The 26,972-nt window shown below is 33.2% G+C and overlaps 2 protein-coding genes across 4 annotated transcripts; both read right to left on the bottom strand.

The window, feature by feature from the left end:
• Positions 1 to 284: 284 nt before the first annotated feature.
• On the bottom strand, positions 285 to 4,704 carry LOC117242814 (protein yellow-like). Of its 2 annotated transcripts, none has more exons than XM_033509769.1 (6): positions 4,505 to 4,704; positions 2,330 to 2,593; positions 2,050 to 2,249; positions 1,629 to 1,836; positions 1,084 to 1,419; positions 285 to 700 (listed from the first exon to the last, which is right to left on the bottom strand). In XM_033509769.1, exons 2-6 carry the CDS (start codon positions 2,589 to 2,591, stop codon positions 471 to 473), a joined length of 1,236 nt encoding a protein of 411 aa, XP_033365660.1. In that variant the 5' UTR covers positions 2,592 to 2,593; positions 4,505 to 4,704; the 3' UTR covers positions 285 to 470. The 2 variants fall into 2 exon arrangements, with proteins under 2 accessions (XP_033365660.1, XP_033365659.1); XM_033509768.1 differs by having other exon boundaries at positions 2,330 to 2,623; positions 4,505 to 4,693.
• A 1,514-nt stretch (positions 4,705 to 6,218) lies between these two features.
• Positions 6,219 to 25,891, bottom strand: LOC117242818 (organic cation transporter protein-like). 2 transcript variants are annotated; one of them, XM_033509775.1, is made up of 10 exons: positions 25,240 to 25,891; positions 17,934 to 18,035; positions 10,361 to 10,683; positions 9,409 to 9,512; positions 9,152 to 9,306; positions 8,664 to 8,974; positions 8,205 to 8,517; positions 7,337 to 7,518; positions 6,869 to 7,005; positions 6,696 to 6,753 (listed from the first exon to the last, which is right to left on the bottom strand). In XM_033509775.1, the coding sequence occupies exons 2-10, from the start codon at positions 17,959 to 17,961 to the stop codon at positions 6,696 to 6,698; spliced, it is 1,611 nt and encodes a 536-aa protein (XP_033365666.1). In that variant the 5' UTR covers positions 17,962 to 18,035; positions 25,240 to 25,891. The 2 variants fall into 2 exon arrangements, with proteins under 2 accessions (XP_033365667.1, XP_033365666.1); XM_033509776.1 differs by lacking the exon at positions 25,240 to 25,891 and having other exon boundaries at positions 6,219 to 6,753; positions 17,934 to 17,961.
• Between the last annotated feature and the right edge of the window lie 1,081 nt (positions 25,892 to 26,972).

Raw genomic sequence — 26,972 nt, 5'->3', positions numbered from 1 at the left:
TCTGAATATTTTAAAGTATTAATACTGTATCATAAACCGAATTGTAACAAGCGTCATCTTTTTTTCGTGCTCATACATACTTCGTTAAATCAAGTAAATAATTTTGTAAAGTCGAATTGTGACCCGTCAAATGTGTATAATGGAAATCTTTTACAGTACTCGTAAAATAATACTTCAGTGGCGAAACTACTTGTAGATATAACATGTATTCTAAAACAGAATGATTTTTGACATAAATGACTGAGAATTCGGTGTAGGGATAAAGTAAATTAACTGTAACACGGTTAGAATTAACAATAGTTACAACATATATTTCATGCGGTCTTCACATATCGCGTGTAATCATTCTGAATATTCTTTTGTATAACTTCTGTGAATAAATAAAGGTAGATTTAGAGAAATAAAATAAAATCACTTCTATTCTAAACGCTACTTAGATTGCGATTTTTATGCAAATTCATATTTTTTAATTAAAGAATATGAGGAAGACGTCTCTTAAGTTTGAGATCCTGTTTCTTGCACATCTGCGTTAAAGAATCGAGGTTGACCGCTGTGATGAAGAAATTACGCTTTTTCGTGTCAAAAGTAGAGAACATAAATTGTGGTAAATTATCGGAGAGCACATAAAGCATGTTGTTGGGCCGATCGATCGACAAATCGTTAGGAAAGATCATCGTTGTGTTGTCTTGTACTGCAAGAACTGCAAAAATGAAAGACAATGGTGATTTATAAATATGTCGATACACTGTTGCTTTGTACAAAATGCCAGTCAGATTTCTTAGAATTTCGTTAGGTAAGAATTAATCGATGCAACATAAAATCCTGTTTGGGATGAAATACCACTTCCTGCGACAGGTTTCCTTAAAAGAAACTCGATAAACACAATAGAAGAATCTCTAATGATGGTTATTTATCAATCATTATAACGTTACTTGAATCTTTGATAATACAGGTTTTCAATTGTTTTATAATAATGATATTTTGTGGCTATATATATTTCTCAGAATCACAAATAAATCCTCAAGTAAATAATTATTTAGGAAAAAATACAAGAAGGCAATTATTATTTCAATTATTACTTACTGAAGGTATTTGGATTTAATTCGACACTGGTATCCCAACAAGCGATGCCATTTTTGCTTACTTGAGTGAAATAATCGATACCAGTGTTCGTATCAATCACAGAAGTAGGTCCTTGAGTAAGTGGACCTTTCGCACCCTCGACGTGAAAATCACCATAATTACTAGCTTTCTTTAACGTGCTATCCTGCAAGGTTTCGGTAGATACGGAAAATTCAGTGATACCAGCCATCGCGTGGAAATATAAAGTTTTATAATTGTCGCTTTGTGGTGCGGACAAAGACATTCCAAATATGCCATCCTGCCATTGGAAGTTGAATCCACTGATATTAAAGTTTCCTGGAAACAAGAACTACCTATACAATTTTTCGTGAAATTTTAATAACAGCCGTATTAGCGTAAAACAATATGTTCGTATGAGAAAATAAAATATTTTAAAAGATACGTTAACATACAGAAGATATATTTTGAAAGAAATGTACAATATGGTATTTTCATATTTGTATATTTTCTTTCGTTTTAACGTTTTGCTATATAAAATATCTCACCATGAAGAGGATCGAAGTAGAAGAAATTGTGCGAGATTCGCCAGGAATCGTTCTTGGCCCAACTATAAACAACCAAACCGTATCCGCTTAAATCGGAAATGTAGAAGTGTGCGTTGTCACAATTATCTGGATCTGCATCGACTACCGAATCGGCAAAGAAAGAATTTGAAGTTTGGTCTGTACTTTTTAGAGGATATATTCTCAATATCTGTAATTATTAAATAACTTTTACTATTAGAGAATAATTTCATTTCTTTGTTTCAGTAATATAAAAGATGTCGTGTGTGTGTGTGTGTGTGTGTGTTGAAACGAAGATCATAATAAAAGCAATCTAATGCAAATAATAAATATGTAAATTACAATTTGCAATTAATGTGTGCTAAAACGTGAGCTTTTAATTAATATAAATTTATTAAACTACCTTATCTGTTATCAAATCGATTACGAAAATTCTCACTGGTCGTACTTGTGTGCTATTGCCTAAAATGTCATCAGTACCTGTGTCGACACCCCATAATCGATCGCATGCGTCGACTTTCACACGGAAGATGCTTACAATGCCATCAGGTGTATTAATGCAATTCGTTTCCCAATTAGGATAGGGAGTTAATTTTGGGCATTCTATATTTTTATAAAAAAAAGAAAACGAAATATTAATTACTACGTTAAAGTTAAGAGTTAAAAATTTCCAACTTAGGTACCTGATGGATCGTTCTTTGAGATGTAATTTAAATTGGACGCGACGCCATTCTTCCATCGAGGTACAGTAACAAATATCTTGTCTTTCCAATTTTCTAGACCAAGTGGCATATTATTTTCGGGTATGTATCCACCACTGTATATCAGAGAATCTCGAATAGCGTCATTTGGAAAATTATATTCGACGTTGCTCCACGAATAAATTGTTTTATGTTCGACGCCATTAGTCAATGCAAGAGACGCAAACAACAAAACGCCCCACATATCCACAAAACGAAAAATAGAAGACATAGATTCTGTAACGTTACGTAGAAAATTTCTATCCATTTTCGATTAATTATTATCCCAGTGAAATATATATGCACGCATATACACGTATGAATACGCGAATGAACTATGCCTTTCAGATTCTTATATCATATATATTACGAAAAATTAAATATTTTTAATAACGTCTCTCTTTACAAACAAATTTTGTTACAAAATCCTGTTATGTTGTATACTTATATGTGCTAAATTGAAGTATGTCACTCTTGGTTTCTACAATCATGAAAACTTAAAATATCTTACGAAAGATTTAATCAGTCGCCCGGAGGAGATAAAAATACATCTCGAAAGTAGAAACAGCATCACAAAATGTAAATTGAAATATAAGTCGAATCGAAAAGAGATCCTTCCACTTGTTATTAAATAGATACTAATTTTTATTTTTTCTCTTCCATACGTTTTTACTTCAAATATTATCATATTGGTTACGTATTTATCCGATGTAATTTGTGAGCAATATTTTATACAAATCATAGTTATGTATAATTATAACACTACAACTCGAGTTTTCAATGCAAGTTCTATACAATAATGACGATACAATAGGCAAGAAAATGCAGTTAAATAGCCTGCAATTATTCTATCACGTCTTTTCTATAGACTGCAGACGTAATAGATACCAGGCAAAGATCCTAAATTGTCTTTTCCACTACGTGCAAGTACTTCTAAGCACAAAACGTGAGCTAGAAAATTACATTAAAATTAGTTAAATTAAGGAATATATTAAGAAGAAATACAGCCTAAAATATTTCTTAAATTATTTTCTGTTTTAAAATTATACGAACTATAGCCAGAAAAGCTTAAAGAAATGACATTATCTGTTAAATGGCGTAGCTGATTAAGTATGACAATAGCGATCCGAAATCAAACTAAACTTGCGATACGTCAATCGGAAAAACTTCCTAGTAAAACCATTTCGACAATGTTTTATTCTCCTCTTATTAAGATAGTTATTAACCAAAATATGATTTACATATTATGATCTGCATTTTATATCTATTATATTTACAAATATGAATTACATATTACGTTTAATGTCGTGTTTATTAACTCGTAACTTTTTTAGATTTTTTAGAATATCACAATTAAAAAAATTAAAAATCACTATCTTTTAGCTTTCTGCTTATGTAAGAATGATCCGTGCATTTATATCATTGATACAATGCACGAACCATTATATTAATAGCAAAAGGTATAAGTGCAACATAAAGTATATAAACAAACTCAATTGGCTGCTTGGGAATAAAATTTTTGTTGCTCGCATATCACTGCGATAATTTATTTCTTACAACACACTAGATATATGACACACATTATAAGGTCTACTGAAATACTCGACGAAATCTTCGATATTGAGCGAATAAATCCTGTGATCAACGTTGACAACGACGAAGATCAGCAGAAGATAAAACATTCTAAATTCACTCGTTTGATAAACATAAAATTATTTAGAATTGCAAAATAAGTCACTCTTAGATGCACGAAAGGGTAAAAAATTGGGTATTTAAGTTTTTTAATTATAACACACCACTCGAAAAAATCTGAGAAAATTGTGAATTAATAAATACGACAGGCAGCTTTTACTGCAAAAATATAAATGTTGCCACTTGATAACTTTAATGTAAAATTGGCATTTTATAATAATAATGATAGAAGGCTGAAACTTCGTCGAGGCGATTTCCTTAACGAACTCTTTCGATTGACGTATCACGCAAATTTAATTTGGTTTAGAGGCACTTTCGTCACGTTTATTCGACTATGATTTCTCTATCGAATTTTTGTAAAGAAATGTAATAATGGAAAATAAGTCCCCGTAATTGTTCTAGTAAATCGAAATCACGTTTCCTTACTTCTGTTTCTATTTGTTTGAGTCGAACGTCCAATGGCAAGGTTGAACTGGTATGATCGAAGAAAAACGTAGAACTGAGGCTGCCTAAACCTGAATGTTGTAATGAGGACGCGAATGGTCCGTTATTTGTATTCGAAGAACAACCCGACCTTCAGCTGAAGCGGATCAAGACGGAATGACGTTATGGTCCATTGTGCTATGATATTTTATATAGCTAGAAGTCTTCCTAAATGATTACGATCATAATGTACATTAATGTTTCGATAATCAGAAGATTAAAGTTTTTAAGGGAACTAGTTCATATTTTATGCATTATTTATAAATAAAATCCAATTATTATAAATAAAAACTATTTTAACGGAAATAAAAATCATAATATAATGGCAATATTTTGTAATTAAAGAGCGTTATTATATAAAGCGGCGTTTGTATCGCCGGTGTTATTTCCGTTGATTATTGTTCGTTGCTTTTGTTACGCTTCCGTGAAAAATCGCAGCAGTCGAAGCAACAGCACAAAACTCTTTAAGCTTCAAACAGCTTCATCCGGTAAACGGAAATCCATTCAATAGCGCACATAGTGCGTAACATTTTTTGTATGTACCTACCATAAATAAATGCGGATTTTGATAGAGGCACTCGTAGCCATGATGAAAACAATCTGAATTAAATAGCCTAAGACGGTCATATTTAAATAACAATAGCGATATATTAACACAATTATTAATAATTAAAGACAATTGATTTAGAGCAAGAAGATAGTTATTTTTGACATAAAAAATGACATCGATGTGAACATTTTCTATAAATATCTGAGTTATCAAACCAATGTGTCATCAAAAATATTTCTATGGGAGATTAAAGTAGATAAATCAAGTAACAAAATTGAATAGGTACTTTATTTAGTCCGGTTATTAAAACGAGTAGAACAGGTATTGCATGCTTGGATTTATCGTCAGTCTCAACCACAAAACGAACAAAAACAAAAACATTCTTACCGTCAACAGAAAAAAAACGATGTTATCCTTAGGTTTGCAAAAATAATTACAGATATTGAAGATTCCGTACCAAGTTTTTGCATGAAATGTATGCATCAGTTATTTCAATTAATTACTAATGTCACTGTATTTTCATAATATCAATAATGTTAAATTACATACTACAATTTATAACATTCGCGTCATTTATCTCTAAATTTTCGCCAATATTCAAAAATTTAGATTACGAATCGAAAGCAGCGGGAAGAAATCTGATAAATATGAATTTTTGTACATTTTTACGCCTATAATTGTTTCTTTTTTTTTCTTTTTTTTTTGAAAAAATATGAAAATATAAGATAGATGCATCAAAATATTTTTAATACATCGTATCAATAAAAAATTGTCAGTTACGTAAACGCGTCGATTGTCTTACGATATAACGGTGATTAACATAGGATAATAGGACTTGCATAGCTAATCGTTTGTAGGAAAGAAGAAAGAATGGTCAGTTCCAGGAATGTAATCGTCTGTATTTTATTCAATGCAAATCGTAAAATTATGAAATTACTTAAAATAACTAATACCAATATGTACCAAATGGCGCACATTCATATATCTAAAAAATTGTTTCACTTTCACTAACATTGAATTAATTAATGTTATTGTACCATTATGCAGATTTACATTTTATACATAGAAGAAGAACACTGCAAAGGACGGAGAGAAATAACATTTCACTTTTATAAAATATATGATCTATTTAGACATTTGCATACAAATGATATAAGGCACTCTACTCGCAGTTGTTACATTCGCCAGTAAGTAACGTTCTTCGATTCTATAAAATTTTCGATATCAAAAACATCTTTAAGGCGCCTTAGAATAATTGTACTACTCTTTTATTAAGAAGTTTTGTTTCCATACGAACAAATGTATATACTGATTTAGTTTATCAGCTATTAATAATAAGTAAAAAATTTGTCGGAAAATGAAATCGGTGTGCTTCGATACGTGTGAAGAGAAACACCGATAAATTTGTGGATATAATAATATAATAAATAAAAAAGCGGAATGCTCTCAGTGTCATTTATATATACAGCTAATTTCTTTATAAAACGCCACGTTTCCGATTTTGTTACTTCTCCACGCAATTTTTTCCTAATTTTTTTTTTTTTTAATAATCTCTAAGTAATAACAGTTAATCTCAGTCTTCGTTCAAAGTGCCGCTTCTGCTTCAATATCTTTTGGATTCTTCTTTATTTTATGGGGCTTCCTATAACAAATACCAAAAAGAGTATTTTAAAATGTAATAAAAAGCAAATGTACAAAAGTCCGCGATTTAGCTGTTGAGAATTAAGTATCCTAAAAGTATCAAAAATTACACTAACTTCCCAAAATTTTCGCCGTCTTCGAGCGTCTCTGGCAGTGTACATCCAACTGTTTCTGGCAATAAAAAGCAAAGCGCGGCACCGATGAGTGGAAGGATCCCGAAACAAGCTGGTGGAAGCCAAGTTTGAAGGTGATCCTTTAAGAAATTAATGAAAACTCATTAATAGTGAATATACGAAAAACATAAGGTTTGAGTAAATAAAAAATTTGTTCTTTATCGATGGCCTGTAAAAATGAAATATACTCGGTCTCTGAGAACATAAAGAAACTCGTTCTAAAAGAGAACTTTTTTTCTACTAATCACATTATGAATGATTAAATACGAATACTTTGCTATTTACTATTTATACTATGAGTACCATACCACGTTATCTCATTTGAGCACATCTACCGCCGTCAGTATCTGTTTTCGCGAGCACAATAAACTCGTTAACAGGCGAATCTCACATTCTTATCCTCGAACTTACCAAAGATACTATGAAGGGTGCTGAAATAGAGCCTATCCTGGCGCACATACTGCTGGTACCCACACCGATGTTCCTAATGACCGTAGGGAATAATTCACCGGAAAATAGATAAGCAGTGGTGAAAGAGACAGACATGCCAACGATGGCCGAGCAGACTAGAATTAATCGAAGCCACGCGATATCTGCAACAAGTAAAACGTGCATCGATAAAATAAAGAAAATACAATCATTTGGTTCGTTAAAAATCAAAATAACAGAGGAAATATACGATAAGACCATTTTTATTGATTTTCTGATTTTAAAATTTTGTTTTACTGGTTAAAATAGAAATGAGTACTATGTTTCAGTACTTATATTTACGTAGCTGTGACATGAAACCAACTTATTAAAGGTTCAAAAATGCAAGTTTTTAGGGAATTAGTAAAGGACTTACGACGTTTTGTAAAATATTAAGGATATCATTTTTTTTTTTTTTTATTAGGAATCCTTCGTTACCTATCGCTACTACTTTTCCTCCGCATGATAAAAGTTCACGTTCAAACAGTTAGATTCGGGTGATAAGAGTTCAGTTAATTGGGAATTACAGTACATTCATCTGCACCTATTTTACTGGAACTTCTTTCTATTGAAAATTTTACTTAGTGCCCCGTTAAATGAACTCCTGCCTCTAAAGTCCACTTAACGGAATGTGAACTTTTAGCACGTGAACGAAAAATGATAGGCTGCGAAAAGAACCTATCTCTCGAGGAATTATGATAAACGAAATCCTTATAAAGAATAAAAGTTCGACTTATCATATCTTTGCTCTGTGATCTTTGTTTGATAATACTCATTTAGAAAAACGTTCAATCGAAACGAATATATGTACCATCTGAGACAATGATGAGCAAAAGAGCCGCAACGCCAGCGATCGAGTTACTACAAATTAAGGTGATCCTTCTACCAAGTTTGTTCATTGCCCACCAAGCAACGAAATTCCCAGGTATCTGTATGGCGCCAGAAACAGTGAAATTTATGAATATATTTCCACCGACTTGTCCTATATATTGAGACATTCCAAACAACCCCATCCCGCAAACGATCCAATTGAAGAAAATCGACAGCGATTTTATCCTCATGTTGGGCGTGCGAAACAGGTCCAAGAACGATGCTTTATAATCCAAATGTGATCGTTTGGAATTCTGTAAAAACATCGAATATTAATGGAAATAATGGATGATATAAATATAAGTTTCGTGGGAATTTTGTGTGAATAAAAGCGACAACGAACGAGTAAAAATAAAATTTTCGGTGTCGTTACAATCAAACAGAAATTTAGAAATTTTACCTGCTGCAAACAGTGTTTTCTGACCATGTCTGGAATGTCCTTGTTTTTAATTTGGTTAATATTGGCACCCTTCTGTAAAATCCTACAAGCTGCTCGTTGCTTTCCAAAGGCAAGCAACCATCTAGGAGATTCAGGTACGACCCACCAATAACTTAAGAGAATGATAGAGGGTAATGTGATGGCGATTTGAAGATGTTGCCAGTGACGAAATAAAAATGCAAATCCGGCTAGTGACATATGACCCAAACTAAATGGAATTTGATACAGTACTGTGATGGCTGCGCGCCATTGTGTTCCAACAATCTCCATACCTGTTAAATATTTATAACTATCATTACATTGTCTATAAATTAAAAATCGTTACAGTATACAAATTTTAGTGTTATATTGGAATGAAATTTTCAACGAAGAAGTATCCAAATTGCAACGAAGAACTTAAATAACAGTGTATGTGATTATATATTTATTAATATTAAATTATTACTTACAAATGACGTAGCTGGTAACCATAGTACCTCCAGTAGCTAAAGCACTAAGCAATTTCATTAATAACAGTGCTGGAAACCATGGCACGACAGCACATCCGATACCGGAAACTAATTGAAGAACTACTGCTATCATCAGCGGCATTTTTCTACCGTACCTGAATTTGAATGACAAATTTAGAGAGTAATAAATTTCGATCTTTCAAATTTGACAAGATACAAAGTTTGATTCGTGAAAAAAGAATCGATAGTATATGTACCTATCTGCTATATTGCCAAATATGATATTGCCCAAAAGTACGCCAAACATCAAAATAGATTGCTGGATATTAGCGTAATGCGTTCGACTGCATACCAAATTCCACTGAAATAACGTAATCATAAAGAAACATTCGTTTAGAATAATTTTTACAAATGAACAGACATTCCAATTAAAGGATAATAAAAAAAAAACTATCGTAATTTAAAAAAATGAACGGTTATACGTATTATATCAAGAAAATAGAAAATCATAATAATTCTTTCCATATCCATGCAACTATTCTTGTAACAAACAACCTAATAGAGATTATGACAAAATTTCTATTTTTTTTTTTTTTTTTTTTTTTTTGGTGTATTAAATATGAATAAGTTCAAAAATGAATCATTTCAAATTATATTATTGATAATACGTAGTACGTATTAACAAACGCTTTTCAAGAAAATTTATTCTTTTTCTATATTATCCTACACATAACTATAATTATTATTCTAAAGAATTATTTCGATTAAAAAGAATCCAGCACACATTAAGCAAAATCTCTCGCTCTCTTGTTTTACGTATCTATTTATACCCTAAATTATGCATTATGTTAAATATAATTTCAGCAATCATAACATAATGAACAACGCTAAACTACCAACATTAAAAACATACCAATCGAGTGTGTCCACTTACCCAACACGACATAACTTCGTCAAACGCATCTATATAAATCGTTTCTTTTCTTTTTGTCTCGTTAAAAATCCATCGTATATTTCGATTAATTATTCCATTTGAGATACATAAACGGCGCGTAACGTTCGTGTTTATTTAAACAAAGTAATAAGCAAGAAAGAATCATTAAAAACCTAACTCCATCACTGTAATTTAAGGCAACGATTACCTCCGTTTTCCATTCGATTCTCTGAAGGAAAAAATCTTAATTAGGTGAACAAGCTTTCAACAATTACCTGCGATATTATTGTCTCAGTGAACGTGCTCCTGTCGTATTCCCATTCTGTGCACTCTGCCAACGTACCATTGACATTGACTACGCATTGATTAGACGTTTCCGTGTGTGCTGGCGAGGTGCAGTTGAAATTTTGATGTGGCGCCATGAAGACGATCGCGAGCTGATGCCAAGCGATCGGGAACTTGACCAGAGAAATTGCCAGACAAACGTATATTTGCCATCTGCCAAGATTTCCGATAGCTTCTTGCACGGCATCGACCTCATCACCAATGTCGACAATCTCTTCTTTACCATTCGAGACTTGCTTGCCATTCACTTCCGCTACACAATAAAATGAAGATATTTTAGATACTAGGAATAGGAATATTTGTATACTTTTTATAATTTGCGTGAAATATGTATTATTTACTTTTCAATTATATTATTATGCTTTGTGTGAATATATGTCTATAAATTTGTATAATTAGTCTATAACATTTACAGAAATTTCATTTCATCGTGCCGAAATAAGAATCATGGTAACTAATAAATTAAGATCCCTTCAGTTATAGGTCATCAGTGATGTCATAATTTCATAAAACAGATTTAAACAAGATAACGTAAACAGCTTAACAACGTTGACTTCAAGCGAAGATAAAAGATGTCTTATGTAAGAATTATTACTTGAAATTTCACATATAATTCAAGATATGCGTAAAGAATCAACCAAAAATATCTACGTCGAGATGTTATTGGAATCGCTAATTTCAACATTATTGGAATTATCGAAACTACTTACGTAGAAATCACTGGTTAGTGATATTTACAGATTTATTTATTGTGATGTAAACAGGAAACTAAATGGTTATTCAACGCAGTAATGCGATATAACTAAGAGAACTAAATTGATAATTCGCAATTCACAATTTACAACTTATAACTTACAACTGACGACGACTCGACAACTCATGCGTGACGATTAACCCGCAACTATTCGCAACTCCCTCGCAACTCTCTCACAACTAACAGCTACCTTTCGTACCACGGTTTTGATATTCCTAGCACGCACATGTGTTCCATAGATGCGGATGAACCACGGTCAAGTACACCTTATTTAATTACCCAATGGCGTAAAGGGCCACAGGTATATCCCCATTGAGATTTCCCATTTTTTCCGGCCCGTTAGCACTTTTATTTTTATCTGTAGTTCATCGGGATTCTCCTCGGTACTACACTAATTTAAACAAATCCTCCATTAATTAATTGAAATATAATATCTTACGTAATTTACGACAATCCTATTTTAATGCAGATCAATAAAGCACATCAATTTTATCTGTATGTTAATGTATTCGTGCGTTGCGTTAGCAAATCGCTTCAACCAACGATGAACACAATTAAAGACAATGGGAATCGTACGACTAGACGCTTATCAAAGAGGCTAAACATAAATAGAGATTACTTAATGGAAAATACTTATCTCTGGCGAAGGCTAACTCAATCTAATAATTAAAAGAGTCGAAGATTGCGATTAATTGTTGTTTTAATGATTTTGACCTGTTGTGTAGTCCTTAGAGTAGTCAGTTCATGTTGCTCAATTACTATTTAATCAGCTGCTGATACGATTCCCTTTGTCTATAGGTTACCAGAAATTTGTCATCTTCTTATAAGAAAAACACAATTGCAACACAATTTTCAACAAACTAGAATCACCCTTTCTTTTAAAATTCTTCTAATCTCTTCCATTCTTGTAATTTTAAATTTTATCTTATGATTTATATATACCAACAATTTTCTAAAAATTAGTTAACAGCGTATAATACGAACATTTTATTGGTATCCTTAATTTACATCCTAAATGAAGGGTCGTTTTGAAAAATCCACAGTCGACAGGCAAGAGATTCTTATTACTGTCTCCTGTATCATTGATTTATTGCTTCGTGTAGACAAAATCAACATCCAAAAAAGCGTAACGATACACGAAACAATTAAAAAGTGTATTAATAATAGTTTATCTTTCTCAGCCCTCCCCACCCGGTTATGAGAAGGGACTCGGTTGATGATTGTTTAAAAAAAGAAGCATTACGTACGCAGATAATAATAATTAAATACTCGCACGTGCAACTAAAAAGCAATCATCGTTGTTCGCTTTCTAGAAAATCCTAAACTTTTATAATTTAGCGATATACATGATCTTCAACATGACAAATATCGTTTACACAGCTTCTACTAAATGTTTCTTCGCCAACGTAAATTATCCGTTTCCTTACAATCTTTAATATATATATATCATCTATTTTCTCGCAGCGATATTGTAAGTTGGTATTATGAAACGTATAAACGATTGCGTTTAAGTTAATAACAAGACGCTTAATCGCATAGGTTGTCAAAGGCAAGCACATAATAAACGATTTTAATCAAATCCTCCATGTGATTTACGATCAAGATGGCTTGATGAATTACATAAACACGATGTTTAACATATTCGTAGGCGCCTCTCGATTGTCTTCGAAGACACAATATTAATCGAACTGCGCACATCTTAATAAAACAAGAACGTCTAATTAGCTACAAAACCACGACGTACGTACTGTTACTTACATTAATATTCGGACACAACACTAGCTCTATATCATTAAAAAATATAAAAAAGTGATCCACGGCGAATTTAAGAAACGACGAGGATAATCACTTTCTTTTTAAAATCTACTCTACGATTAAATGCCATTGTTAGAAAGAAATTGTTCGTGCATCTTCAAGCTACGATAACTGGTTCACATTTTTATAGAATAAACGACACAGTGTTTAATTCATCCCCTCGATAAATACGAAGCAACAAATACAGCGAATGTATAGTATCCGCGTACTAACGCGTGTAACGGTACATTTTGATCGTCTTTGATAAATTCATCTTACTGAATAGATTCATACTAGGATTTCCTGCAGATCGATATAAAAACGTACGGTAGTAACCGCCAATGAGATAAACGTCGCGTCAAGGGAAAAAAGCGACAGCACGTGTAATTAAACTGTTTACTGTAGATCGATCGTTCGTATTCGTCACTCCTTGACGACAAACACCGTCGCGTTGTCGATGCGACGTCGACTACGTCTACTTACTTACGCGATGATTTTGCGCAACAAGTGGGTGTGCGCCGGAGAGAGAAATCCGATTGGTCGGTACACGCTTATCGTGACTCTGACACGCTCGTTTACACATATTTTGCATGTCAAAGCGGTTTCGCGTGAAAATGAGATACGATCACGTTCAGGCATTGTCCACATTAGTTAACAAAATTAAAATGACCCCGCGACCGAGTACAACGGTGTATATGATAATTACCGGTTCATACAGGAAAATATAATCCGACGTGACGGTGAAATCATAAAGTCGAGATATGTCAGACCTCGAAACGCTCGATGCTTGTATCTATCAGTGTCTAGTGTTATTAGACATAATGAATGTTGTAAAGTCGCGATTACACGCGTTTACCATTGCGCAAATCGAAGTTTGAATGACAAGGAGGAAAGCAAATATTTTAGTTTGCAGTTCCAGATATCGATAAATTCTAGCGATACTTTGTAAAAAGTAGTATTCGCGTATAGTATTTACATATATTGAAGAACGATAGATTTCGTAAATTAGAAAACATAGTTAATATAACGTAAGTTTCAGTTGCAATAAAAATGACGTTTGAGGTATCTTCTAAGTTAATAATCGGTATCCTCCGATACCATAATCAATTATATGTAATTAAGGCTACTTTTTTCTGCATTATCTATGTTTTAATTACATTGTGGTAACGAACGTTGATTTTTCTTCAAATTTATCATCCTATTATCTTAGTGTATACATATATAAAAACTTCGAATCTGTACGGATTTCATATTTTTTAATTAGTTCTGCCCTTTTACGTCCGAAGTTCAACTTCATTTTAAATTTGTCTGTACCTGCAGCATCACATTCCGAATTCATTATGAAATTATAAATTAGATTTACACATTTATTATCTAGTTCGTAAGAGTAAAGGAATCGAAGTACGAAGCAAGAGATAAGAAATAACAGAGGAATTATTATATTTAGACTTATCATTTTATAATACGCTCGTATTTAAGAAAACGTACGCTTTTTTAATACGAGTTTGTATTATTTACACATTTACTTCTTTACTTGTTGTATAAACGCATCCTCTTTCAATTTATTTAAATCAATTGCACATCTTAATTAGTTTCACTTCAACTCGTATTATCAATTCACGTTACTTCTGTTTCACACGAACTTGATATTTCGTAAAACAAAGAATATTTCCCGTCTGATATCACTACGCCTAACAACATGAACTTGCAATTAATATTTATTCATCTGCTCTGCGCAATGAACCGGTTGAACTTTCCTTCCACGAACTTTGACCGGATAAAATTGAGCAAAGTTCCCCGACCAATGATTCATACAATTCGATGATTAAAGTGTACCATCTAAGACTCTACTTTTTGATACGCATTGTAGTAGAATAGATATTTTAAATGTGAACATAATTTCAATTATTAGGAAAGTGAAATATTTTTTAATCGATCGTTTACAGTCACATCGACCATTACGATAGAAAGTAAATATTTCAGTTTCAATACCATGTCTTCTTTCATCATCGAGGGAATAATTAGTATTACGAATAAAACAAATTAAAAGTACTGCACACCTGTATGATCTTTCAAGACCAGATATCGATGTCGTTACAAGTTTAATTGCCATACCAATACGGTTTCAGTCATCGTATTATTGCATAATACTGTCGACACTTGTTCAGTTTGGCAACGTGACAAGAAGAAATACGATCCATTCTAAATGTTAAGTTAAAACAAAAAAACAAAACGATACCAAAAACTTTGCAGCTATTCCTATGATAAGCTCATTCGCAAGACATTTTATTTCATTATTATGCGTTCAATGTGCGAGATTTATATAAACGAACTATGTGAAAAAGGAAGAAGACATAATCGAGCAGATTCATATATTTCACACTTTTGATTCATTTTCTATATTTTTTCTAACGATAGCTGATACGCGTTACAAATTTTGCGTGCAATTGCACGTAAGATTGCGTAAAATAAAAGAAAAATGCACGATGAAGAAATAAAGTTTATCGTAGAATTGCGATCGATAAATTCGAGGATTTAGCTAACTGCACCACGATAGTTTCAGACGTTCTTACATTATCTTATCCGCGTTCTTACCAGCTTCATACAGTCGTACATATTTATACACATACGGTCAAATAACACGAAGGTAGTAGGCATTTGACAACCATAAAACATGCTTCGTAAATAATACGTAATTAATAGATACATACAAATAAATATCTTGACGTATTGATTGATTTGTGAAGAAGACTGATAATATTGACGACAGGTGTTAAATAACATGAATGTTGAAAACTATGTTACGACTTTGTGACTTCGCTATGTGTACGTATGAATGTCATTACTATAGACAAAAATATATGATATAATATAGACGTATAAATATTAAGTATGACGAAAATACTGTGTTAAAGAAATATTCTACTGTATGACATGTTTCGTAGCCTTTCCTTGGGACATTTGTTACAGGAAACCTGTACAATTTTCTCGTTGATACTTTACTGCTAACGTTTCAACATCTTTTAAAGAAAGACTAAAGAAAAATTATTAATCAAAATCGAGTCGCTCGTGACTTCTATGAATCAGTCGTTTTGATTAGCGGAAAAAAGCACTAGAGATTTTTAAAAGAAGGAAACAAGTCAATAATTGGAAAGATAAATTAAAGAGATAATTAAAAAGATAGCCCAACAATCGGCTTTTTATACTCCTTTTTATATCTTTTATCGACTGCGAAAATACGAAGAGAAGAAGATTTTCAAATTAATTCTGACATGAACTGTAACTACGACAGGTGCATACAAAAATTACAATCAATTCATCAAGTAACAAAAAAGAAAAAAACATAATTCTGAGAAAATTGCTTTTAATCATTCTTCTATGCATCCTCAGCTGCGCGAGTCCTATTTTTCTCAAATAGTCATAACTTTGTTAATTTTTCAACTCACACACACACACTTTTACGTATACTTTCGAAACGATATAATCAATGCAAAAGTTACTAAATGACATAAAATGCTTCGAACTACATAGAAATAATGGTACCTTTTCCCAAATATCTACAATGAGGTTACACTAGACTACGGTAGAACGCACTTTTAGCATAGAAAAGATATAAAAATTCTATATCTCGAAGACAAATAAATTACACGCATCGAATCAGAAATCTAATCTTTTTCAAGAACCCTGACATAGAAAATAAGTATACACGTGTCCAATGAGTTTACGGTACATAATACTTTCTCAGAAATATTCTCTGCAAAAAGATATTTATTTCTGGATACGAAATTATCATTTTTCTCCGTTGAACGATTCGATACGCGATATAAACGTATCTAATAACAGCTGGACAGCATGAACATTTTTTAATCCGCGTTTCCTGACGGTCGCCGTAAAATAATATTTTCCAGTAGGATACTGCTCGGTCGAAATGACTTCTCGGTAAAACGGGAGCAAGATTCCTCGATAATGTGTTCACGCCGTTTTAACCTTTATTACGTTTAAGTATAGCAAGTGACGAGAAAACCAGTTTCGAACAGAAAAACCGATCAACAAGTCCATGTGAACCGTAAAATGTACGGTAACCTCGAGACAGTGGAAATCAGCCTTCGTTTCCAGAGCACACAACATTATCTACCTTCTTGGGCGACTGGAAAGGTCGGAGCTCGGAGCATATTGCTAACGTCTTTCTAGATCAAAGACTTCCTTCAAGTTTTATCATCGATTCGTTTCGACATACAGCGAACAAATTCTTATGCGAGAAGTGCAGCACGCTCGGTTCGATAATGAAGTCATTGTCTCTCGCTACCGATAAATTTCGTACCCGAGGACGTGCAGTCCCTGGGACTGACCTGATAGAATTGCAAAAGCAACCTACTTTGAAACAATAAATTATTTAGAAGAGAGAGATTCGAGAGGAAGAAGTAGAATAATTAATTGATGCTATAAAATAAGCTTTAATCGAGTTCGATCGAAAGAAAAACGTCAGAAAAATGTGCTTTTATTACGAATGAACGATAGAAATGAAACTTCTGGCATAAATCAAAAATTGTTTATTCGCGAAAGAATTAAGAAACGACGTCAGATCAATTTCTGCTATTAAATATTTGCTAAATATCAGATTTTAACATCTGCAAGGTCGAATACATCAAATGTACGTTTTTCGAAGAAATTATCCCTATCAAGATCTAAAGAGCTTATTGTTAATTAGATAATTACGTTGATTAATTAGGATTTCGCAAATTTGTACTACAGGTATTTAAAATAGATATCACGTTGTAGCGTGCGATTTGTTTGTTCTACAATTATCTATGTTTACTCGAGATATGATATTCGTATAATCCAAAAAAGGTTGTAAGTATTTAATTCTTCCAACACTGATGAATAATTTTCCATGCGATATAATGCTCTATGATATGAGATAGAATTAATATTAAATATAGAACAAATTGACATACCATAACTGTTGGTTTGCGTATTCTTCATATCACTGCCTGGTTTTGCAGCTATTTTCTTTCTTTGCAATTCGTTCACGTTTTATTTTCGTTAATGTGTGCTATCTGTAACATACGAACGATGGATATTTGAAAATGTGCGTCCAAGTATATGTAATGATTGTTCTTTAACGTCGCAACAAAATTTCTATATTCGTTTCAAAATTTGCAATAATTTTCGAAATCTTTGTTTTTATCTTAAAGGAATCGATTAAATTGTAGCATAAAGTTCATAAAGATCATTCGAATCTTCGTCTGTTAGCATAAATGGCAATCGATATACATCGATCAATTTTGCACAAACAGAATGATTATCATCTCCAAATTACTCTGAATCTAGAAGAAATTGAATAACAGATCGATGTTATCTCGCAATAATATGTACATATACTCTCAAAGCGTTTCATCACTCGCAACATTGAAGAAAATAAAGAGAATATTAATCCTGGTGCAAATCCCCTTTAAACAATTTCCATTTGATAAATCTATCTTATTCCAAAAGGTCGAAGAACGTATAACGAAGATACGAATTTGTATAAAAATCCGCAGTCTACCGTTCATTCGATGACCAATTTTGGAACTCGATATCGCATCTGCATTGAATTGTAGTAACAAGGAATATCAACCTCGGTAAACTAGGACTATCTAATCTAAGCCTAAACGTTACACAATGCGCGCGTCCCGGCCTCGTTAAAACGCCCATGGATCGCGAGCGCGTAATCGAACGTTATCCGATTACCAAAGATGCAGAAACGTTAATTATACGCGCGTCCACGTAACGCGAATATCGCGTTCGCAATTTCATCGGTGGCGCCAAGAATCGCGGTCGAGACAATGCGAGTCGCCAGTCAGAAGGACAGAATGTTATTGACCTGTGGTGAAGTCGTGACAGGGGGAAAGGAAAAGCAAAAGGAAAAACGATCAAAGCTGCCGAGCAAAGAAAATCGCGAATACCTGCGGCTCGCGCGATCCTACCACAACACACATTCGCTTATTACCATCCTTGATTCCTGTTATACACTGTACACAGGATACTAATTACGATTAAAACCACTTGCAATCTTTCGCTCGCGTCGGCACGCAAATCCACCCTACAATTTACCACCTTTCTTCTTTATTTATTTATCTCGCTCTTTGTAAAACTTTTCTCCAACTCGCAGAAGGAATTGTCAAAGATTAACGAATTGGTAAGATGGAATTCGTATTTATGGTTATGCTCGGATTTGCGCAACTATCGGCATGTTTTCGTACGAGCCACGGATTTGCCAAGGTGAATACTATTAAGCTACGAGAAAATAATTTGCAATTGCCTTTTGTAAAATTTATTTAATAAAATGCCTCTTTTGTATGTACGTAGGCTTATGGATATAAACGCACGGTTTTCTATCAGTGCTAGATCCAGAAGAGGAAAACTTTATCCCAATCTCTCAATAAACTCTTCGATCGACTATGATCAACGTCGTTAATAGAAATGACCCGATTTATTTGATTAGTATTTGCGTCACTAAAATATTTACAACTTAGGAATTTGCCTTGAACCACTGTTTGTTAGACAAATCTCATTAGTCAACCCTCCGCTGTATTAAACACACATTGATTTATCCATTGTAAAAAGCGCGGAATTTCTGAGATTCATCGAATTACAAAATATTTCGATATGCTAATGCATAAGGAATGCGTCAATAATGATGCAATGGTAAATAACATAGTACAAAGTATACGAACGAGATTAAACACTGTTTTCCTAACGATTCTCATTCTTCCTCCGAACTATGAGAAAACATATTTCATTATTATTGTATTGCGTAACTATAATTAATTAATATATTTCGCATTAATCTCGTTCGTTCCCATAATTTCATTTCTAATTGTTTCGTCCGAAATTACAAATATTTCAGGTTGTATATTATTCGTTATCGTAAATACAGCTGATCTTCGTAGATAAGACAAAAAACAATACAATAGGATTATGTCATGTCATGTTTATCTTAATTAATCACGCGTAAAAAACGGCACCATAAATAATTTTCTGTATATACGATATCGTGACAGACGATTAATTCCCTATCGTATCTCTAATTATATTAGTTATCGTTAAACTGTAGACAGAACATAAAAATTTTAATCAGCTTTTTAGGTGAAGCAGTCTGTCTACTTAAGATAGTACAATCATCTCTTACGATTAAGTGGATTGGAAAAAACACAAACAACTTGTCAAGTCCTTAATGTAATAATATAATTTGAACAATAATTACTCATGAGTATATCACTTTCTATATGTACTATCATATATACTATATATATATATATATGTAACAATCGTCAACTCGTCTTCTTTTATTCGTTGTTCTTGTCAAATACAATGTTGGTTTATAAAATTACGATCTCTTTGTCCATCGATCAGGCATAACTTTTTTATTTCTTCCACGTTAGTGTTTCTGAGTAACACTAAGGGGCTTGGTATTACTGCGACACACTTCTCTAGTATTTGTACAAGGAAAATTCACATGGATTTCCCAACTATTACAATATGTAAAGCCATATCAATATGCGCATATATCAAGCAACAGTTTCAATTATTTTATCTTACTGTGAGCCAACGTGCAACGAGTTTAATTAAGAAAACTGAACGATTATAGTTATAATTAGAAACGTACTTCTTACAAAATTCTATTTCATATACAATAAAAACGATTCTTCCACAAAAACATAAACGTCTATTCAAATAATCATCGATCAATTATCGATTTATTAGTTATCATTATGCAACGGACCGTTATTGATTTAACGATTAGACCGGAAAGATTTTAACGAAAATTCAACGTTAACAAAATATTTCGATTACTAACAGTGATAAAAAATTTCTTCCCTTCTTCTTTGTTTCAAAATCTTACGATTGAGACCAGGAAGCAGAAGAACGATAACACGTATCAGAACCTCGTATCGCGTAAATGGGGAAATGCTAATAGTCCCTGAAAAAAGTAGCATGCAACTTAATAAATCTATCGTCTAAAGAACGTCTTCTTGTTAGATAAAACAAATATTTGAAAACAATAACAAAGATTTTACTCGATAAATGCTAAATACTCGATGTGTCGACAGCACCGGATATGACTTACGCGTAAATATGTACTCGCGTGAATATTTATCGAGGAAAAGGAAACGTTAAAATCAAAATTGTCGACCTTTAGATAGCTGCTTTGTTTACGTAAAATTATTGCTAGTCCTTTTATATGTATAATTACTACTACTATATAGGACGATACTTTATTTCGACGATATATTATTTGAAACATTTTGTTCTGTCAAAGTAAAGTCGATTCAAATTTGTACGTCGCCGCTAACGAAACTACTTAAACTTATCTAAAATTCAGGAAATTACTTCCAAACATTATTTACAACCAGATAATAGTCGCGAGCTATACAACATAAGTTGCGCCATGCAAATATGCACTGATCCGTAAAATGTTAACTAGTTTCGTGGGAGAGAAATAAAAGCTTCTAGTTTCAAGTTTCTAGTTGTCGATGAATAATACACACGCTTCTCTTGCAATACTTAACACAACTATTAGAACACCAAGTGACATTTTAATTTCTATCTCACTTAATGTTCAATAAAAAAGTCATTTGTTGCTGCTATTAACACGTTGCGTTCAAAATATTTGTAAATCAAGCATTTGGGTGCTATTTAAAGAATTTTAATTCTCTGTCGCGCTCGAATCAACATATTTTACAATAAAAATGTCAAATGAACGATTCGCTCGAATAAGATGATTTCTTTCTCGAAATATTACGTATTGCTTCGGTGTAATGAAAAATATTCTAGTAAGATAAACGTATAACTTAATTGCTTTTTTACTTTTTTAACGTAAAACTTTCAGTGTAACCAGTCTATACATATTCGTCATTATTTTCGTCCAAGCTGTTACACAAAGCACCTTATACTCGTCTTGTACCACATGTGCAACGCAATGAATACCAAGTCGAGAATGAGAGACATTGATAGAAGCAAAAGTACCGACGATGCCACGACGTGTTAAATGCGTGCCTCAATTGATTGCACTGCGAACAGACAAACTTTCGTCGATGCACCATCCATTACCATTGCAATATATAAAGCAGTCTTCTCAATAAACTTAATATACCTCCAAAAGAAATTGTAATAATAATCATTCGTATAATCCTTATAAAACGGTCACTGTTTGTATTCCATTTCCGCGAAGAAGAATAGAATCAAACAGGAAAACATTTATAAAAATCAATGGCAACCCGTACAACGTATCTATCTAACGTAACAATCGATTAATTTAAGAAACTGTAAAAAGTCTTAGATCATCGGCAACAAAATTCAATCGTTAAGAAACTAATCAGTGCGTTAAAAACCTACTTAAAATATCACGTACCATAGTTCAGCTATACTAAATAAAACTATTTATCGTATTTATCGTTCGACTTTTCCATTTTATCATCTCCTCCATCTCTCGTTGTAAAACTAACATAAGAACAAGAACAAAAATCGTGAAAGCGTTCGGAAAGATTATTTTCAAGAAAAAATCGATAAAATAGAGATTTTTTTAGAGAGAAGGAGAAGAAAATCGGGGACGATCTCGGTCGATCTCGACTTTCGTGAAAGTCCACGCGGCATTGAACTTCGTCCACGATTACATTTGGCTACAGTCGCTGCAGTCCGATCAACTGCGCATATTTTTTGGCCCGTTGTTCTGTTAAGGCACCAGAATGCCTCCGGCCTGTATTAAAAAAATGACCTAAACAGCCTGCTCCTGAATTGCCCGGAGCTATAACTGTTGAACACTGCAGGCGAAATTCTCTTACGAAACTCGTACGCATCCTTAATGCATCTATGCGATCAAATCAATGCAATATCCGCGTTTTCACAAAATTTCTTAATGAACGCGTAATACTTGACGGATAAAAATCTGATTAAGATTGATTGTATTTATATATAACGTTTTATAATGTACCTATCATCGATACACGCGATAACGTGTATCAGATGTAACTGCAACTTTGTATAGAGGCTGAAAATTCTTCACTTCCAGCGTTTCCCGCGTTTAACGATAATTTATCTCGAAGCAGGTATCGTGAGAAAAGCGTGATACAGATTGCGTCGCGTGGAAAATTGGCAGACTGTCTTTCATTCGAGTGTAATGTGTAAAAAAATCAAGGTTTCCGGACGCGTAGGAAAACGCGTAGGCGTCAAGGCGCCTTTCCAACCGACACGTGTGTGGAATGATTCACGTTGATAGTTTTCCGACAATTTTCGGAGTACGCAAAAACGACCGTTGTACGGATAGTTAAAAGCTAAACAATGGCTGAAAACGCAAGTATTCTTAATGCAATGTGAACGTGTTGGTGAACCGACCACAAGCAACAAGCAGAACAAACGTTCAAATACAATTATTGATAATATAATATCACAATAATTTCTACGTGAGTTAAATTAAAACGATAAAAGGATAGAAAATCGACTTTTTTATATGTTATAATAACTTAACATATAAGTAATTTTACATTACGCTTATTAGCAAAGTTCAAACGATAACAAAGACAAATGAATAGTAACGTTAACTTCCATTATTCTCGAGTTTAAAAACAATATGAATACCTTTGTGCGTCACGTGCAAATAATTTTACGTTATACGTTGCACTATTATCGAAGTACAAATAACAAGAAAATTAGATACTCGAATGTTTTAATAAATATTCCGCTAAGTTTCATTTTTAGTGATTGAAAAAGTAGAAGTACAAGTGTATTAGAAACTTTTAACGCCGAATTAATTCTAACTTCGAGTTTAAAAGAATTTTCTTTTTTCTACTGCCTGTAGATAGTTCTAAACTACGCTTATCCAAGTTCAAGCAACAAAAAAGATATTAGAATTTTTTAACGAGATAATTTTAACTACCGTCTAACTAAAAGGAATACGAATTTTTCTATTTATCGCTTAGTTAGACAATTTTACGTTACACTTATCCATAAAATTTCAGTATCTACATATATGTATATGCCTATATCAGATAGAAGTTAAATATTATAAGTATACACATTGATTTTTGTCTTTCTTGATCGATTTACAGGAATTCGGTGGTTCCGATAAGATGATTGAAAATTTCCCCATTCGGACTCGAGCTTACATCCAGCGTGGATTCATTCCATCACATAGAAATAAATTTCGATACAGGAAATAGAACGCGAGTATAATTTGGATTAACAGAGAGTTTCTCGAGAAACTCCCGCGGTATCGGCATTATCAGAGCATATTTTTAGCAAGTATCGATATCTGCGTGTGATTTGATCTTTCCGCGAACATGTGTTACGTATATACTCATACACGAGTCTGCTTTTTCCGAAAAAAAACCACCTGAAGAAATTTCTAAAATAAATTTCTATCTTACATAAAAAGTTATAAAATGTAAGTGTCGTTAATTTCTTTCTTTGGAAATATCATAATATCAGTTTTGATATTAAGAACAGAATGGAGTTTCAGTTTTTTGCTACGCATATTCAATGAATTTCTAGCAAATTAAATACAAGTCCTATTAAGTTACAATGTACTAGACCTAGCAGTGATACTTATAATGCACTAATGTTGCATTAGAATAACGCGGTTTTGATAGAATGTCTTCAATATTAGAAACGTGCTTAAGATATTGCTCAAGTCTCGTAATCTCACACACACACGTGCGATGATGGATTTTAAAAGATAGAAAACATGGTTAACCAATTCCGTTATCTTCTTAATCGACGTTATTTGACAAAGCATTAAAGGAATTACCATGGAATAATCTCAAACCACCCACTGCTATAAATTTTATAACTTTTAATTTTTCTTTCGGTTTCATTTGTGTCGATGAAAAGGAAGATTCTTTTATCCAAGAAATTTTTAACGATAATTAACTCGAGGTTTATTTCTTAAACCACTTGAATGAATTTATAAGCTTTTTCTGTCACGTTTGTTCGTTAAGTTATTACACGTGCTCCGTTAAATTAACCAAAAGACAAATATTTTCAAATACTTTTTCAAAACGATAAAGATACGATATCAAAGATAATAGGTGAACGTTTAGAATATTTATTAAATTTCGTGTTTTCGTTTAGTTGACTAAACTATCTACTGATCTTAACTTTATTAAGAAATAAAAAAGACAAAGCAGAAGCTCGATAAAACTACAAAAACAAAATAAAAATCCGGTGAATCCTTAATCGATTTTAAAAATAGGTTGAGCAAGTATTTACAAACGTTTCTCTCACCTCTTTCCCACGCCGCACGGAACAGATGTTTCTCGAGATACTCTCCCGATCGCGCGATTTTGAGTTTCGCTCCGATTTGCTGTCAGCCCTCGCGCATCAAGCACATCGGTATGTATCTCAAGACGAGCACACAAGACTGATTTCTCCTCTTCAAACCTTTATCGATTACCGATTTTCAGTAACCCAAGATATCTCTAATAGACTTCAGACCTGACCAACGCGTCAAATTCTCAGAACCAATCAAATTTTTAATTACGCAAACTCGACGAAAATCTCGCGAAAATCGCGTAAAACGTCAATGATAGAAATTAATTTCTCAAAGTCCTGGAAAAAGAAGCGCGGATACGTATAATATCGAATGTTATTTTCAATGTCGATGAATCGAATGAACGGAATACAATTAGACGAAAGAAAAGAAAAACAAAGAAAGAGAGTAAGAAGAATAGAACTACGAAGATCGAAGCAAGGTGAAAGCGTGGTAATTACAGTTGATCGTAAAAATAAAATTCTAATAAAATGATTTCCACAAATTGTATCGTCTAAGATTTACGTAGCACTGCGTTGGCCATGCGTCGTGCGCGAGTGACGGCGATCAACTAAAATGCGAGGGCACCGTTTGCCTGCGCGTCTTGCTCGTGCGAAACTGAATCGTTTGGCCGCGCGTCTCCGCTTCGATGCTTAACTTTACACGCGCCGCCTCAATGTTGGCGATCGCCTGGCGTTTTCCGTGCGGTCCTGGCGAACATAAAGAACGAGACGGAACAAAACGAGACAAAACGTTCAGGTAGCGGCGATCATTCTGCGCTGAACTGTTACGTATTTTTATCCCACAACTGCACTGACAGAAATATATTGCATATATACAATATGTACATATACTATGGCTGAAAAATATCCTGCCGGAACTCGTTTATTTTTGATATAGAATATAATTCAATTATGAAACTATTACAGATAAAAATATGTATAGTTTATCGATCCCTTAATTTATCATTGGCTTGTTATACGCTTCGATAGTATTCTCGTTCAATGTTATCCCAAATCGAGTACAGTACATAGCAAAGCGTAAATATTTAACGGTAAGGTGAATGTATAGAAGAGGCATTAGATCGATCCGAAGAAACGACTATGGATTTACGCGCGAACTGCCACCGAAATGTCCGATCCCTCTGGTCGATTGCCTCGCTTGCTAAAAATCTATTTTTGCGACGGGGAATCGCTGCAATTTGCCGCTAACGAGCCCGTGAAATTGCGAATCGCCTTGCTGTCGCACGGAGAACGAACGGTTGCTCGTGGATATCTCTTGTTAGAAAATGTATAGACACTAGATGCGATTTAATAGTTTTGGCGAATGATTATTTTCAAATGAATATTCAAAGCAAGCGTAACTAAAAAATAATGGAAATCGATATGGAATAAAATTGCTCTTTTCAATTTAAATATCGTTTTTCTTTCTTAAAACACCGTACGAGACTCTCTGACGATCAGATAGCTCGATTTTTAGCAATTTTTCCAATCTTTCTAACGTTTGACGCTGACATTTGTTCTCGATTGACGGGATAATTATAAAATAAACAAGCGTAAGTAAGGAACGACGCTTATGTACAATGATATACGAATGATTTTTTCTTTTTGAGGTCAGATAAGAGTATCGAGGCGATACTTTTGATAAAATTCTTTTTAACGAAACTTGGAAATCGTCCGATACGGAATGTTGTATTTACTATCGATGC

Source organism: Bombus vosnesenskii, unplaced genomic scaffold (genome assembly GCF_011952255.1).
Source record: "Bombus vosnesenskii isolate JDL3184/JDL3185 unplaced genomic scaffold, Bvos_JDL3184-5_v1.1 scf7180000016279, whole genome shotgun sequence".
NCBI lineage: Eukaryota > Metazoa > Arthropoda > Insecta > Hymenoptera > Apidae > Bombus > Bombus vosnesenskii.
Note: the sequence above shows the minus strand (reverse complement) of the source record. Positions and strands in the feature narration are given on the sequence as shown.